This window comes from Canis lupus, chromosome 16, assembly GCF_011100685.1.
Source record: "Canis lupus familiaris isolate Mischka breed German Shepherd chromosome 16, alternate assembly UU_Cfam_GSD_1.0, whole genome shotgun sequence".
Taxonomy (NCBI): domain Eukaryota; kingdom Metazoa; phylum Chordata; class Mammalia; order Carnivora; family Canidae; genus Canis; species Canis lupus.
Window position 1 is genome coordinate 54556261 of NC_049237.1, and position 15908 is coordinate 54572168.

Here is a 15908-nt window from a genome sequence, read left to right on the forward strand (position 1 = left end):
GAGGGCGCGGAGAGGGGCGGGGAGGGCCGGGGGAAGGGGAAGGCAGGGGGCGGGCGAGGAAGGGGAGGGGAGGCGAGGGGGCGGGGGGGGGGGGGGGGGGGGGGGGGCGGGCCGAGGGCCGGCGGTGGCCACTGGGCCGCGCGGCAGGTGGGGAGCCGCCGGGGTGCGCGTCCTGCGAGGCTCCTGCGAGGCTCGGGGCGCCGGGACTGGCGCTGGGCCGGGAGGGCTGCGGCCGCCACTCGCCGCGGGGACTGAGTGCGGAGCGGCGGCGGGAGCTCGGTCGCCGGCGCTCGTCCGGGGACGTCGGTCCGGAGACGCGGGGCAGCGGGGCGTCGGGCCATGGGTGAGTGCGCGGGCCGGGCCGCGGGGCGGGGAGGGCGGCGGGGCGCGGGGGGCCGGCGCGTCCGCCTCGGGGCTTCTCGGGGCTTCTCGGGGCGCGAGGCCGTGGCGGGCGGGCGGGCGGGCGGGGCCGCGGGGAGGCCGGCGGGGGAGCCCGGGGTCCCGGAGCCGGCGGACTCTCGGGGCGCGCCGTCCGCGCGGGGAGGGGGCGCAGGTGGCCTTGCGGGGACGGGGAGCAGGTGGCCGTGCGGGGAGGGGGAGCAGGTGGCCGTGCGGGGAGGGGGTGCAGGTGGCCGTGCGGGAACGGGGCGCAGGTGGCCGTGCGGGGACGGGGAGCAGGTGGCCGTGCGGGGAGGGGGCGCAGGTGGCCGTGCGGGGAAGGGGCGCAGGTGGCCGTGCGGAGAGGGGGCTCAGGTGGCCGTGCGGGGACGGGGAGCAGGTGGCCGTGCGGGGACGGGGTGCAGGTGGCCGTGCGGGGACGGGGTGCAGGTGGCCGTGCGGGGACGGGGCGCAGGTGGCCGTGCGGGGAGGGGGCGCAGGTGGCCGTGCGGGAACGGGGCGCAGGTGGCCGTGCGGGGACGGGGCGCAGGTGGCCGTGCGGGGAGGGGGTGCAGGTGGCCGTGCGGGAACGGGGCGCAGGTGGCCGTGCGGGGACGGGGAGCAGGTGGCCGTGCGGGAACGGGGCGCAGGTGGCCGTGCGGGGACGGGGAGCAGGTGGCCGTGCGGGGACGGGGTGCAGGTGGCCGTGCGGGAACGGGGCGCAGGTGGCCGTGCGGGGAGGGGGCGCAGGTGGCCGTGCGGGAACGGGGAGCACCGTCCGCGCGGGGAGGGGGTGCAGGTGGCGGTGCGCGGAGCAGGTGACCGTGCGCGGAGCAGTGGCGGTGCGCGCGGCACGGGCAGCAGCGGGAACTTCGCACAACTTGCATCCGCCCAGGTTCCCGAGGCCGGGGACGGGCCCCGGAGCGGAGGCTGGAGGCTGCGGGGCCGGGCGCGCAGGGGCAGAGGGCGAGCGGGCGCCCCGGGGTGCAGGGCGCTCCGGTCCCCGGCTGGGTGCGGTCCGCGGGGCTGGCGGCGGCGGCCGGGGCGCGCCCGGAGGATCGGCCCGGGGCATGCGGGGGGCGGGGCGGGGCGGGGCGGGCGGGCGCGGCCTGGGGACCGGCTGGGGCGGCTCGGGTGCCCCGGCCCCCGCGCCCGGGCTGTGAAGGATCCGCGCCCCCCCCCCCCCCCGAGGCGGAGGCTTCGGGATGCACGCGCCCGCCTAGACCCCGGAGTCCCCAGCGGCTCGGCTCGAGGGCCCGGGACGCTCCGGCGCTAATCGGCGGGGTCGGTACGCACCGGCCAATTCAGGGGGGACGGTGAGGGAGAGGCCGAGGGCGTGCTTGCCTGTGACTTAACTGCCGAGACATTCCTGGTCTCCTCCTGCTTGACCCCCAGGTCTTAGACCCAGTGATTTTGGGGCCTTTGGCTAAAGCAGGGCGGCGCACGGCCTGCGGAGCGGAGCTCTGTCTTTAAAAGTTTTCTGGAGTGGAAGGAATATTTCCAAGTTAGAAAGGAACGATAACACAGTTTTCCCAAGTGTGGCAGAAAGTATGTCAGGCTTGGTCCTGCCTCTGGCTTTTGATTCTGCGGGTGCATGAACTCTTGTCAGGGTAACACCTGGGGGGGGGGGGGGCTCTCACAAGTGGAAAGCCAAGATTATGAGATTATGGACTTGGTGGAATTTATCCATTTACCCCACTAAAAGTACTCAGATGCCGTTGGTATCCAACATCGAATCATCTAGAAAGAATGAAATTATTTACTCTGTAACCTTCAGCTTGAGTGGAGGATCAAAGGGTAAAGGCCTCTTAATTTTCTAGTTAATTGTTTCTCTAGCTTGCATTTCCAAACTGTAATGAAAACAGTAGGTCCTGGATTTGACCTCAATGCCCTTGGATAAATTAGGCAGGAGCCCCGTGATAGGAAGGTGTCATTATGGAAATGAGGTGGAGCTAGCACCTGAGGCCTTGGGCTCATTCTGAGCTGGGTCTCTTCCAGGTTCTCCTATCTCTGTATCCCACAGACACCTAGAACTGTCTCCACCTTCTTCTACGAGGAGCACTTGACGTTTTCCTTTTGAAATCGAGGTCACTAAAAACTCATATTGGTGTCGAATGGCTGGGAAGGGAGAGTGGGGTAGAGGAAGTGAGGGAGAGCCCAGGGGTCAGGGAGTAGAGAGAGAACGAGTATGTAGCACCCAGTGGACAGTGAGATCACGATGCCAGAACTCAGGACAGTGGCCCAAACACACAGTGCAGAAGTGGGAAGAGCCACCGAGCAGATGGGGGCCAATGAGAGACAGAAGGAAGGAAATATGTACAGAAACTCGAGAAAAAAAAAATTGGTCACTTGAGGTCATCTTTCTCTTCTTTGTTTAATTTACTTGTGAAAAACACAGAACATTAGTCAGAATTTCTTTTCTTTAGTGGTAGCAGGGGGTGAGGGCATTGGAGTCCACATTGCGAGGATGCGGGGCGAAAACAGTGTAGGAGAATGCCTGGCTATGCCAGCAAGCCGAATCCATCTTTTCCGGTGTCATGACAACCGAAATTTATCATTTATAGAAAGGAAGATGGTGCTATGGGAGTGAATATAGCAATCAATTCTTGTTTGACGCAGAAGAAGAAATCCATACTCTTGCATTGTAGAGGAATGAGAGTAATTGGTTAATCAAATATTCTGAATAATTTATAGTTATATCTATAATGCACGAGGCTAATTCTCAAAAAAAAAAAAAAAAGAAAGGTTATTTGCAAAGTAGGCAAATTGAGATTTTGGCATCTCTTGCTTCCTTCTTTTATTTTCTTTCCTCAGTGATGCGTTCAGCTTGTCTAGTTATGCAACACGGTTTTCCCTCTGCCCTCAAATATTGCTCTACAGAAAGGATATGGTGAGGTGTTTCATACTAAAAAAATGCAGGACTAATTCTTTGCCAAAAGTATTTGCATTTTTAGCTGCAAGGCTAACTTTCACCCGCAAGCTCTCTAATGGTGAGCTAGTGATATCAGGAATATTTCTAATTTCTCTTCTAGCTACATCATCTACTGCTCTTCGTTTTATTTTAAAAATCATACTGGACATTATTTAGTTCCACAGGGGACAGTGGAAAGTTTCATGGCGAGAGTGGTATTGAACCTGACTTGGGGGTGTGTGAGAGGGTTTGGTAAGGGAAGAAGTGTTCTAGATGGAACAATGGGCCCCTTCTCAAAGCAGGAAGAAAATTAGTTTTGGGAAGCGGTTGGACATGGAGCTGAGTTGACAGGATAGACTTGATTTTGGAGAGCCTTCAAAAATAACCAGAGGAATTTAGAATTTACATGATAGGAAATAGGGAGTCCTAGAAAGTTATTTATTTTTTTTAGGTTTATTTATTTATTTGATAGAGAGAGAGCTAGAGAGAGCACAAGCAGGGGAGTGGCAGGCAAAGGGAGAGGGAGAAGCAGGCTCTCCCCAACCCCCCACAACATGACCTGGGCCAAAGGCCAAGGCTTTGAGCCACCTAGGTGCCCCATCACAGAAGGCTTTTGAGCAAAGAAGAATTACAGTGAAATTAGTGCTTAAAAGAGATGAATCGACCAGTGTTGTTTAAAACAAAGGATACACTGGAGAAGATAGACACACTTGCCAAAGTAATCCTGACATATATCTAGATGAGCCATAGTGGAAAAGTGGTAACAGAGGAAACGGGGGAAAAAAGACCCATGACAGATATTTCTAATGAGAAATCTATAAAATCAGGCAATTGAGCAATAATGAGGAAAATGAATAATCTCTCTGGAGATTTGAAACATTGAAAATGGGAAATAATGTCCCTTGATAGAATATTTAAAGGATTATCCAGATGCTTTATTTTGGACAGAAGATTAATTTCATTTTTAGAATGTTAATTAAGAGGTGATAGACATTTAAACTTAAATGTTTAGCGTGTTGGAAATACACGAGAATTTAGCAGAGCACAAGAAGAAGGAGAATAAAGGGGTGCCGGGTGGCTCAGTAGGTTAAGAGTCTGCCTTCTGCTCAGGTCATGATCCCAGGGTCCTGGGATGGAGCCCTGAATCAGGCTCCTTGCCCAGGGGGAAGTCTGCTTCTCCCTCTCCCTCTGCTGCTCCCCCTGCTTGTGCATGTGCACTCTCTCTCTCTCTCTCATAGATAAATAAAATCTTACAAAAACAAAAAAATATCTTAAAAAAGAAGGAAAATAAAGATTTGAGGGTTATCAATCTCTAGTAAGAGGTAAACCCACAAAATGAATTACCTGATTGAAAGTGACAATAAAATGTGACACCTTTAACATTAATCCTTAGATCTAGGAGTCTGTAAATTTTGACGAGAAGAAAATCAGGTATTTTGCTCTCATTCAATTTCAGTAAACATGGACTTGGTTAAGGATCTGTAAAATTATTTGCAAATTTAGGCAAAGAATAATGACACATGGTATTATCTTGAGCTCATACTAGTTTTGGGGAAAATATGGCCCCCTTGAGGCAGTTATGAACGCAGTACAGAGAGACAAGATTTGAAGCGGGAGAAACACAACAGATGATAATCCTTTATGTCTTTGGGTGGGTCGTGTAAATCTTGGGGATTCTGTTTTCCCTTTTGTTCGATGAGGGGGTGGACAAGGTTTGACAAATTTATGTAGCTCAGATCTTGATTTGGTAACAATTAGAGGAAAGAACATGCGAAAAAGATAAAACTGAGCTGCTCCCATTAGGCAAATTGAGAACAGTTTAATGATGCTAAACTTCTAGGTAAAACTTTTTGTTCTGTTTTGTTTCGTTTAAGAGAGGCAGAGAGAGTGGGAGAGAGAGAAGAGAGAGAATTTTAACCAGGCTCCAAGTGCTGGATCTCACAACCCTGAAATCATGACCTGAGCCAAAATTAAGAGTCAGGAAGCTTAATTAACTGAGCCCCCCGGGCACCCCTACTATGTAAATCCTTTAAGGGTCATTTAGCCTCTAGTATGTTATTGTGTCTGGAAAATTATAAAAGTCTTAGTGTCTGAACTTGAACAGAGAAAGATAAACGAATGTTCTGGTTATCTTTGCTACACAACAAAACTAGTGAATTTAAACAACAACTTGTTACTATCTTTCATGGCTCTGCAGGCCAACTGCTGAACAGTTCTTGTTTGAAGTTTGGTGTCTCTGCGGTCCAGCGGTCCAGTATGGGTTGGGGATTCAGGCATCCGAAGACTCGACTGGGTCGGTTGTCTAAGGTAGCTCCCACATATTGGCAACTGACTAGCTATTGGCTGGTGGTTCATTTGGGGCTGCCTTCAGCTGACTCGGGCTTTGTACAGAATGGCAGCTGGATTCTGAGACGCAGCATTCCTGGAACAAGTGTTCCAAGAAATCCAGGCAGAAGCTGTAGGGATTTTTATGACCTAGAACATCCTAAATCCCAGAGCATTACTTTTGCTGCCTTCTAATTGGTCAGAAAAATCATTAAGGGCAATCCTATTCAAGGGGAGGGGCATTAGATCCCTCCTCTTGATTTGAGGAGCAACAGACTCCTACAAGGAGAGAAAAGAATTGCAGTAGCCAACTGATGGATCTCATCTTAGAAGAGATGTCTTAGAAGTGTGCTTCACTGTAGAGACATCGTCAGGTTTACAAGTGAAAATTTAATGTGAGTTTTCTGAAACACATATGATAAAGGACTGAGTCTTTAATTAGAAATATAAGAAATCTAGACTGTCACACTGAAATTTCACAGCAGAACATTTGAGTGAGGAAATTCATGCCTGCGTGCCAATGTGTTAGGAGGATGCTGGGATAAGCTCTACTCAAAATAATTTCAAATAAGATCAGCTAGTCCTTCTTATTTTAATTTAAATCTGAAGTTTCTAAAGCTATTGTGAATTGCTATTAATTTTACTTAGAATTCAGTTTGTGTCATAAATTGGAATGTAGGTCAATAAATCCTTTATTTAACATTCTCTTGTCATTATAAACGAAATGCTTTGTGGTGAATTGCTCAGAAGCTTGCTTTAATTTTCCAAAACATGTTAATTATACAAAACACAGAATATGAACTGGTGAAGTGTTGGCTAAAAATAAGTATAGGCTTAAATATTCTTATTTTTGGAACATATGTTTCTAAATTAAACACATGTAAGATTTAGCAAAACTTTAAGTGTAAATTCTCATTTTATCATTTTTAACTGGAGAGGATCAGAGTTGTCATTTCCGAAAAAAAAAAATATAGGGCTTTCTCCTAGACAACTGAAAAGCAAGAATTAGGGTGAATGGGATGGGTTTAAACTCAAGGACAGAATTAGTTTCAACCTAGAAACTTAGTGGCCTTAAAAAAAAGAATTAGATTCCGACTTCCAACTTGGTTGATTTGAGGTCATTCTATTTTCAACTGTTTGACAAGAGATGAGGAAATGAGGATAGATAATGTGAGGCCATGTACTTGATGCACACTACACGGTACGACAAACACACACAACCACATCTCACCAAGAAATAAAGGCTTGACCTACATAACCGGTATAATGGGAATAATGCATGAGGAGACCAAAGGTAGTATGACATGGAGTTAAAACAGATTCTTCTTTAGTTTGTTAAGATCACCTGCCAAAACAGTCACTCACTACTCACTGCATAATGTATAAGATATGCCAACACTACATCAGAGCAAAGTAAGTGTCTCTTGCTATTTCTAAGAAGTTTCTTGTTCTAAGACCTCTAATGATGTCATCTCATTAGACTACCTTAGGGAATATGTCAAGCACTATTGACATCCCCTGGATCCCACGGCCAAGATTCAGGTTAGAAGGTTTGGGCTTGAGAAGTGGACTTGCAGGTTTAACGTGTCGTCTAGCCAATTTTGAGGCAGGAAGTCTGGGGCATGCTTGGAGAAATAACCATTCCAGAAAGCCTGCCTCTGTGTCCTTCATCAAGCCAACTGAGCTACCATGACAAGTGTCATTCCTCCATACAAGATAAACTTATATCTCCAAAATATGACATTTAATTTCGGATCCAGTTCCTGCCTCTAAAAGATGTTACCAAGAGCTACTGTTGGGAGTGCTGCTACATCTCTGTTTCTTTTCTCTGTTAAACTTATTGGGGCTCTATAGTTGCTGTGTCTTTTTCTGCGCCAGTCACTCCTTAGCCTTGGGGTGGGGTGATGCTCTCCAGAGGTCACTGAAACCCTTCCCCTGAAGATCGCTTATGATTTCTAGTCTCATGGCTTCAAGTGTTCATGTGTACAAAACCCCCAAATTGGTATCACTATGCCCAGCTGTCTCCTACCTCTTCCCAGTTACCCCTCTACTCTCTCAACCTTATTATATTCAAAACTGAATTAATTACATCCTTCCTGGATCTAAGTGGCTCTCTCTTCTCCCCTCTTTCCTTTTCTTCATGGCTCTGGACTATCCTTGGCCTTGAGGACCTAAGGTCCTAACATCTCTTACCATCCACACTGTTTTATCAGATATCAGGCAGCTTGCTTTCATTCAACTCCTCCCCGCTCCCGCTTGGGCTCTGGTGATCTTTCCTGTGCAGCTTACTTCCTCTCTTCCATTCCCTGAAAATCATCCCCATATGGTGAGGAGCACCCGTCCAAACACAGCTCTTACCTTGCCACTTATCCTCAGCACTGTGTTTCCTGCTTTACATAAGGTGATACTCAAGTCAAATAAACGGCCAAGGAGTTACAAAGGGCCAATGATATTCCAGAAGTTTCCCTTTATGATAAAGAGAGGGCAGGCTCTAGACTTTGAGTATTTGGTAGTCACTGTTTTTAAGATAAGAAATACTGATTATTTATGGTAGAGATTTAAAGTTGTATTGACACTGTATTTTACTAAAACTGAAAATTGTGTTTTAGAACATGAAATAAATGAGAGTAATGCTGGTACTGATATGGGACAAACCATATACCCTGGAGGCAACTTGGTGCTGCACAAGTAGTCAGAACATAAATATTTCAGTAAATTCTTATCCTAATTCATCCACATGGAACTTAACACATGTTTGTCACCAGACCTTCTGGGCCTCTCGGAATATTACCATCAATATCGATTCTTACCAAGGTGGTTGTAGAAATAAAAAGGATATTTGGGAAGAGTTTTGCATATAATAAACGTTCAGCCACTTGTTGCATTTCTGCACATTGTTAGGTAATATGGTAAAACCTGCGAGTACTTCACAAGTGCCTGGAGTTTAGTAAACGCCGCACCTGATCAAAGCCTGTCTTTTCTATCCAATCTCAGTGTCCGATCTCTACATCTGTTTTGGCACTTATTGAACGTGTGAATATGTTTTTTCTTCGCCATTATCTGAGATCATGTCCAGATCTGAAGGCAGCAACTTCCTGATAACTGGCAAAGAAACCAGCAAGCATTCTTACCGTTAAGCTGTTTTTCTAACATTGCCTACCTTGCTCCCTTAGTAGAAAGTTACAAAAACACAAAATTTGACTCTGGTTTATGTAAAATATATTTAGGATTCATCATGGCAGAAGAAGGCAAAGGTGTGGAATGATTGTATGTCCAGGACGGAGTTAAGGATGCTGTCATGGGAGGGATTCAACTCTGGACCGAAGCCCCTGATGCGATAAAAAACAGTAAGGCGACAAGGATCTAGAAGAGTCTGCTGAAAAGCAGATGAGCTACAGTTAGTGTGATGTCAGGAGAGCCAAAGGAGAACAGTGTTTTGAGAAATTAGTCATCTACAGTGTTCAGTTCAACAAAGAGAAGAGAGGAATGGCGCTTCCTTTGCTTAATGGCTTTTTCATTGATACAAGCCTGTTGAAATTCAAGTGTTTTTATTTAACAGGTGAAGATACAAGCCTACTCTCATGGAGCAGATTTCAAGGACCAAAAACAAAACAGAGAAAGGAAGGAAGGAAGAGAAGGGAGGAGGGAGGATGGGTAAGGGACAAGGAGGGAACAGGAGGGGGAGAAAGAAGGAGAGAAGAAAATTTAATGGATCCAAGGTCAAGTGAAAAATTTTTGTCAGCTGGAAAAAAATTAGAAGTGCTTCATGTTTTGAGAAAGAGGGGGATAATCTAGGGGAGAGGCATGGACAACAAGCCATGGAAATGATAGACTCCCTGAGCAATGTATTATAAAATGATTAATAGTATGAACTTAGTTTGTAATACTTAGATATAGTTTTTAAAGTAAAAAAAAATACCATTTTGTCTATGTCTATAAGAATGTTTGATGGTCTTTGCAGATTTTCTTAAAGGGTGTATGTTTCTTGATTGTTTTGAATCGTGCAGTGCTATGTTCAGTCAAGACGTAACGTCTATTTTGACAAGCGTATTGTGTTTATTTTTCTTATCTTTCACTTATAGAGACTGTTTATGCCTTTAGTACTAAGAATAGGTGGATAAATATATGGGCTCTATTCAAAAAATTAAGTGAATCAACAGAGATCAAGCATATCGTGGTTGACTGTTCACTAGGTCAGAAGTCAGGAGATGATGGTTCTTGTCCCAGTTCTTGATTGTTGTTCTTGATCTGTGTTACCCTCTTCCTCTGGTGGAGATGAGACATGGGTTCAGTAGCCTGGAAGGTTCCATACAGCCCTAATGCCTCTATATGCTGGGGGTGCCTGGCTGGTTCAGTTGGTAGAGCTTGCAGCTCTTGTTCTCGGGATTGTGAATTTGAGCCCCACGTTGGGTGTAGAGATAAATAAATAAGTAAATGAATACCTAGAAGCTAATGCACAGACAACAAAATAAATAAATACAAGACACTGATGCCCACGTCCTTGTCAGATTACTAAGAGGACGGTCGTATAGCAGTGTTTCTCATAACTGCAAACAGACCCCACCTTCTTAGTAATTTCTTTGTGGTTTCAACCTACACTTTTTCTAACAGAGAAGGCTCTTAAGATTTCAACCAGGAGATTTTGGTATTTTTCTTTTTTCACAGCCTCAGATATATATATTTTTTATATTTACCAAGTAGTGATAAAGAAACAACTGAAACAAAACAAACATGTAGTGTTTCTGGGAATTATCAGAGCCTTCATTAGGCTATGTTGCTCACTTATAATTCATTATATATTATCATTTATATGCATCATTAACATAAAATAATCATATATTACAGTATTCAGATATTGATGAGTAGCATAGTAATTGTAGTTATGTTTTATAATACATACTATTGACATTTAATAATAACTATGTATTATAATGATATATTACTAATAAGTGAGGGAACTAGTTGACATATTTCAACATGTAGGTTTATATTCTTATGTGGGTAGCATCCTAGACTTTTTAAGTATACAGCTGCATGTGTGTCTGTGTGTGCATGTGGGGAGGGTCCTTGTTTCTGCGTTTTGTTTGATTTGGTTAATTTTTATGTGTGTGAGTACAAGACAGTGGTCTGTGAGGTTGTTACGATAAAAAAGGATTCATTTTGCAATTCCTAAAAATGGTGTTTTAACCACTGGCCGTGTTCTCTGGAGGTAAAAAATGCAGCCATGCTTAAATCCTAGTCTACAAGTCCCAAACATTTTTTTAAAGAAATATCAAGGCATAGAGAAGGACATGACATCTGAAAATATAAAATAAAATTCAAAAAATAAAGGATAACTCACTGCTGGCTTATTCTTTCTGGGTGTAATATTTTGTGTTTGCTATTTCTTTTGTTAAATAAGTACCTAAAAGAGAAGTGCTGAAATGAAGTTGTTTTTAAAAAAAATTCTGAAGACCAAATCCACAGTACTATATTTACTTTAGTAGACTTTTTCTGTTATTGAGATAACTCAGCTATGACTTTGGATAAGTCAACCATGACCTTGAGAGTGAAAGCTCAGATACTGCACACTGGATGCTAAGGGAGTTCTTTGCATTCCCATTTTAGTTTTTCTACTGAAAAGTTCAAAAAGGACAGAAATTCACAACAAGGAAGTACTGTGTACAGGACACATGTGTGACAAGATTATCCATTATTGTCACTGTTTTACATGGTCTTTTCCTTTTAGAAAAAGAATTACAAGGAAGAACACAGTTTTGTTTGTTAATTATACATGAGAAAGTAAATTCACAGTGACAAGTCTCTAGAGAGAACAGAGCCCGAGCAGCTATTAATATAAGTGCACAATTTGGAAGTAATTTGTTCCTTAGGTATAAATGAAATAGAAATCACTAGAAAAAATAGTGTTATTAATTAGTTCCATTCATTTCACAGCAATTACCTCAATGGACTTCCCTTTATGTAACATGATAAATATATGGCTTAAATAAACTGAGAGTTAAAGTGATGCTCAATTTAAAACAGTTTAAACATTTTAAAAAAATACTGATAATGACACAAATCTCATTACATTGCATTAAAATCATTGTTGTGTTAGAATCATTGTACCTAGGGCTACCAATAATTCCATAGTAAAAAGAGTCCTCTGTATTATGTACTAGAAATTTGCTAAGACAGTAGATATTAAGCATTCTCTCCATTAAAAAAACAAACAAACAAAAAAAGGTAACTCTAGGGGGTGATGGATGTGTTAATTAACTGAACTGTAGTTAATTATTTCACATGTATGTATATTACCATGTTGTTAACTTGAAATACATAGTTTTATTTATCAGTTATATTTCCAAAAAGGTGAAAAATTTATGAAAGTAAAAAAAACTCAATTTAAAAAAAGAGTACTTCTCCCATAAAAAGCTGCCTCTTAAATATCCTTTAATATTAATATGACTGAACAAATATTTCTTAAGGATCTACCACATGCTCACCTTGTTCTGCACACAGTGTCATAGTGAAGGATGTAGAGTAAATATAATGCTGTTTCAAAAGGACTTACCCATTAATTAGAAATATAAAACTTGCACACAGAAAACCATATGAGAATTTTATAAGATTAGATAAGAGCGATCTAGATTAAATATAGGGATTGCTAAAGCCATTGGTCTAGAATGGAATAGATCAATGGAGGCTACAGCCATCACAGCGAGTTTTCCAAATAAGGAACCTTGGGGAGGAGCTAGATGGCCTGTGACTTTGTCACAAAGCAGGGGTGGCAGTGGCGTAGGCCAAGCCCAAGAAGCACAGGAGCAAAGGATGACGGATGTGGAGGTGGGAGGAGCATGCCTTGGGACCCACCTGCTTACCCTTAGCTCATTGTTATCAAGGCTCCTAGTTCTTCCACGCCCCATGACCACTGCAATGGGATATAGGGTCACAACCTAATAGAAGGGGTTCCAGTCATGAACAGTATGTGAATGGCTCCCTGGGGTGAGCAAGGTCAGGGTTCCACCAGTCGCAGCACCTCCTCCTTCTGTTCCCTCTCTCTGGTACTCCCACTCTAAACCTTCTTCTTGTCCTCACCCAGTCCTTAGAGCCTTGTCTGTTTGCTCTCCTTCTAGTCTACCCTGTCATTACTTCCTTTCTATTCAGTCATGGCCCATGTTCCAACCACTCTTCTCCAGTTATTCTTGATTCCCTTAGTTCTTTGTCCCAGTGAGTCTAGATTATTGCAGCCTAGTTGGGAAGAAGACTTGGTAAAAGGATTGAGAAAATGGTAGTTACGTGGTCATGCGATTTTAGCGTTTCAGACAGGGAGTGATAAGAAGGAGTTTGGCAGACCTGTTACAGATATAGTAGAAAGGAAGGACATAGGAGAGATATTGAGAAGAAAAGCTATCTTTTTATCTGTCAGAACACCAGCCACAGGAAGCTGGTATTCTGAGGAAGAGAGAAAGCCTTCATCAAAGATAAGCACGAACTGAAAATATTTACAATCAGGCAGTTGCCAATTAAGCCTAATGTAGCAAATCCCTTGTTATTAAATAAGAGGATGATGTGGAAGGCCTTCTGTCATCCCAGTGATTCAGGATTGCTTGGTCCATCTACCTGCCTAGAGTGATGTTTTGTTATTTCCTGCAACCCCACGTGGTCCTCCCTAGAAACTGCAAGATGATGAACTTACCAGTTGAAGGAGTATTTTCTGAAGATTATGCAATTGGCTTCATTCCTTATGTAAATAAAACCTTCAAAAGGCTTTTAAGATCCAATTTCCAAATGACCACCACGAGGTATCAGAAATTGATAAAATCTGACCCAAAGATATAAGGACACCCACTTAACTGAAATAATTTAACATAATTAATTATAGATTACAACTTAGCCTATCCTAATGATCAAACTAAGTTAAAAAATAAAACATTTGAAACTTTATTTTTTAAGATTTTATTTTTAAGTAATCTCTACACCCAACCTGGGACTTGAACTTACAACTCTTAGGTCAAGAGGTGCATGCTCCACCAACCCAGCCAGCCAGGCATCCCTAAAAAAAATCTAAAACTTTACATACCAGAGAATGTGATATAGTTACGTGTTGGTAATGATAGGATAACCAACAGTTTATTTATAATATCACTATTTATGTAGCATTATGAACTTTTCCCTCCTTCCCCATTTTTAATACTTAATATATATAATTTAATTGAAGGACAAAAAAGAGAGATTCTTTTTCCTTAATACCTTAAATTTCACATTCATACCTTCAGTGTCTCTAATGCTGGGGCTCTCTCCCATTTCCTTTTTTTTTGCCACCGTATTTTTTCCCCTTTCTTGCTTTTTCTTGGCTTTTAAAGTTTAAAATCATGCGTATTTGAAGGAGGTTATTATCCTTATGGTTGAAAAACTTACTCCGTTTTTTCCCGTCTTCTGTGTAAAACACTGACCCAAAGCAACATAAAATAAAATATGACATAATTAAAGCATTCTGGCTAGGTGAGTTTTAAAACACTAATTGAGTATCTGTAACTATGTTGTTTTTCTTTTCTTTTTTTTTTTTCAAAGATCTTTATTTGTGAGACAGAAACAGAGAGAGAAGGGCAGACTCCCTGCTGAGCCCAAGACCCCCCATGACCTAAGCTGACCTTAGATGCTTAAGCAACTGAGCCACCCAGGTGCCCTTGTAACTGTTTTTTTTTTTTTTTTTCATTCTCCACTGATGCTTTTTAAAGTCAACATGTGGGGCTACATGCAGGTGAATTTCTAGGTGCAGATGTGTAGAGGGAGCGTCTCCCCATCCTCAGCTGCCAAGTAGTACTGGTGGGCATACCTCTGGTCTTCCGATTCCTGCAAGAACTGCAGAATTGAGGGACAAGTAGCTATTTGCTCTCCTCAGGCAGAGTCCTGTTTCCTTTGTCAATGGCTTTCTTCTTCTGTCCCAGTGGCTGTAGCACACTGTTTATTTATTGGCTGTTTAGAATGAAAAAATCCAGTCTTTGATCATTGACAACAAATCGGAGCAATGAGCCTGCCCATCACGGCACATTGGGTATAGTCTTTGGCTGTTAGGCTCTTGGCTGGTTTGCTGTACTTTACTGTCCTGAAAGTTTGAGAAATCTGGCTGCTTTGTTGGTTGTTTTCCTATTCTTATTAACACTTGCCAAACCTTTTGTCATGCATCTTTAGAACCATGACAGCTTCTAGGTCAAATTTCAGTTTTGATCACTGTGTCTTTAGAAGTAAAGCTAAGGACTAAAATAGCCATTTCCTTCTTGGTGATTGCATGTGGATGCTGATTAGCTGCATGCTGGTTGTTGAAGTCATAGCAACAAGTCCTACTTACTATCTTCTAGGCATCTCAATTAAGTTTTTTAGTCTTTGAATATATAACTACAAAAAAAGTTTGATCTCCTAGGGGAAATGAATACATTCTTTTATAGGAGAACAACCTCAGAGAGTTAATTAAGCATTCTTTTCTAATGTTCACTTCTGAACTAAGCTAGAAATTATTTGCACTCCTTCCTTTTTTCTTCCAGTTTTCATAATTAGACTTTCAATGGACTTAATCTTTTAATTTTAAGATGATTAATTGCCAAGTTGTTGGGTGCCATTGCTTAGGTTACTAAGCTAAACATAAACAGCAATAAAGAGAAGTGCATTGAAGTTGTTATAATGGCAACAAATACCCAAGTTTTATTTTCAACAAAGACTCAGGACATTTTGTAGTCAACAATATTGTGTTACTTCATTTTTCTAGAGAAAGATTTGGGAAGCTAATTTTTTTGTATTAAATTTTACTACTATATAAAATAAGTAAAGGATTTTTTCTCTTTTTACAAGTGACAAATATAGCTGACCCTTGAGCAACATGGGGATTATGGACGCTGTCCCCCCGCCATGCAGTTGAAAATCCACGTGCTATTTTTGACTCCCCCAAAATTTAACTACTGATAGCTTGCTGTTGACTAGAAGCCTTACCAATAACATAACAGTCAATTAACACATATTTTGTATGTTATATGTATTGTATACTATATTCTTACAATAAAATAAGCTAGAGGAAAAATGTTATTTAGAAAATCTTAAAGAAGAGAAAATACATTTACTGTACTATATTGGAACAAAAAACTACATATAAATGGACACAGGTTCAAGCCTGTGTTTTTCAAGGGTCAGCTGTAATTGTAATATGTCCCTATGTAAAGGTGCTTCTGAGACATAAAATCATAAAGTTTAGACTTCTCTCAAACAGATTAATGGTGGAGAAAGGATTATATTATTTTACTTAATAAATTGACTTGAACAG

General features: G+C 43.2%; 1 protein-coding gene across 1 annotated transcript in view; it reads left to right on the top strand.

The window, feature by feature from the left end:
• Positions 1-204: 204 nt before the first annotated feature.
• GPM6A (glycoprotein M6A) overlaps positions 205-15908 on the top strand; it is a 331272-nt gene continuing 315568 nt past the window's right edge. Inside the window, exon 1 of the mRNA XM_038560510.1 lies at positions 205-343. Within this exon, the coding sequence (XP_038416438.1) occupies positions 340-343 (4 nt within the window). The 5' untranslated portion in view covers positions 205-339. The remainder of the gene's footprint in view (positions 344-15908) is intronic.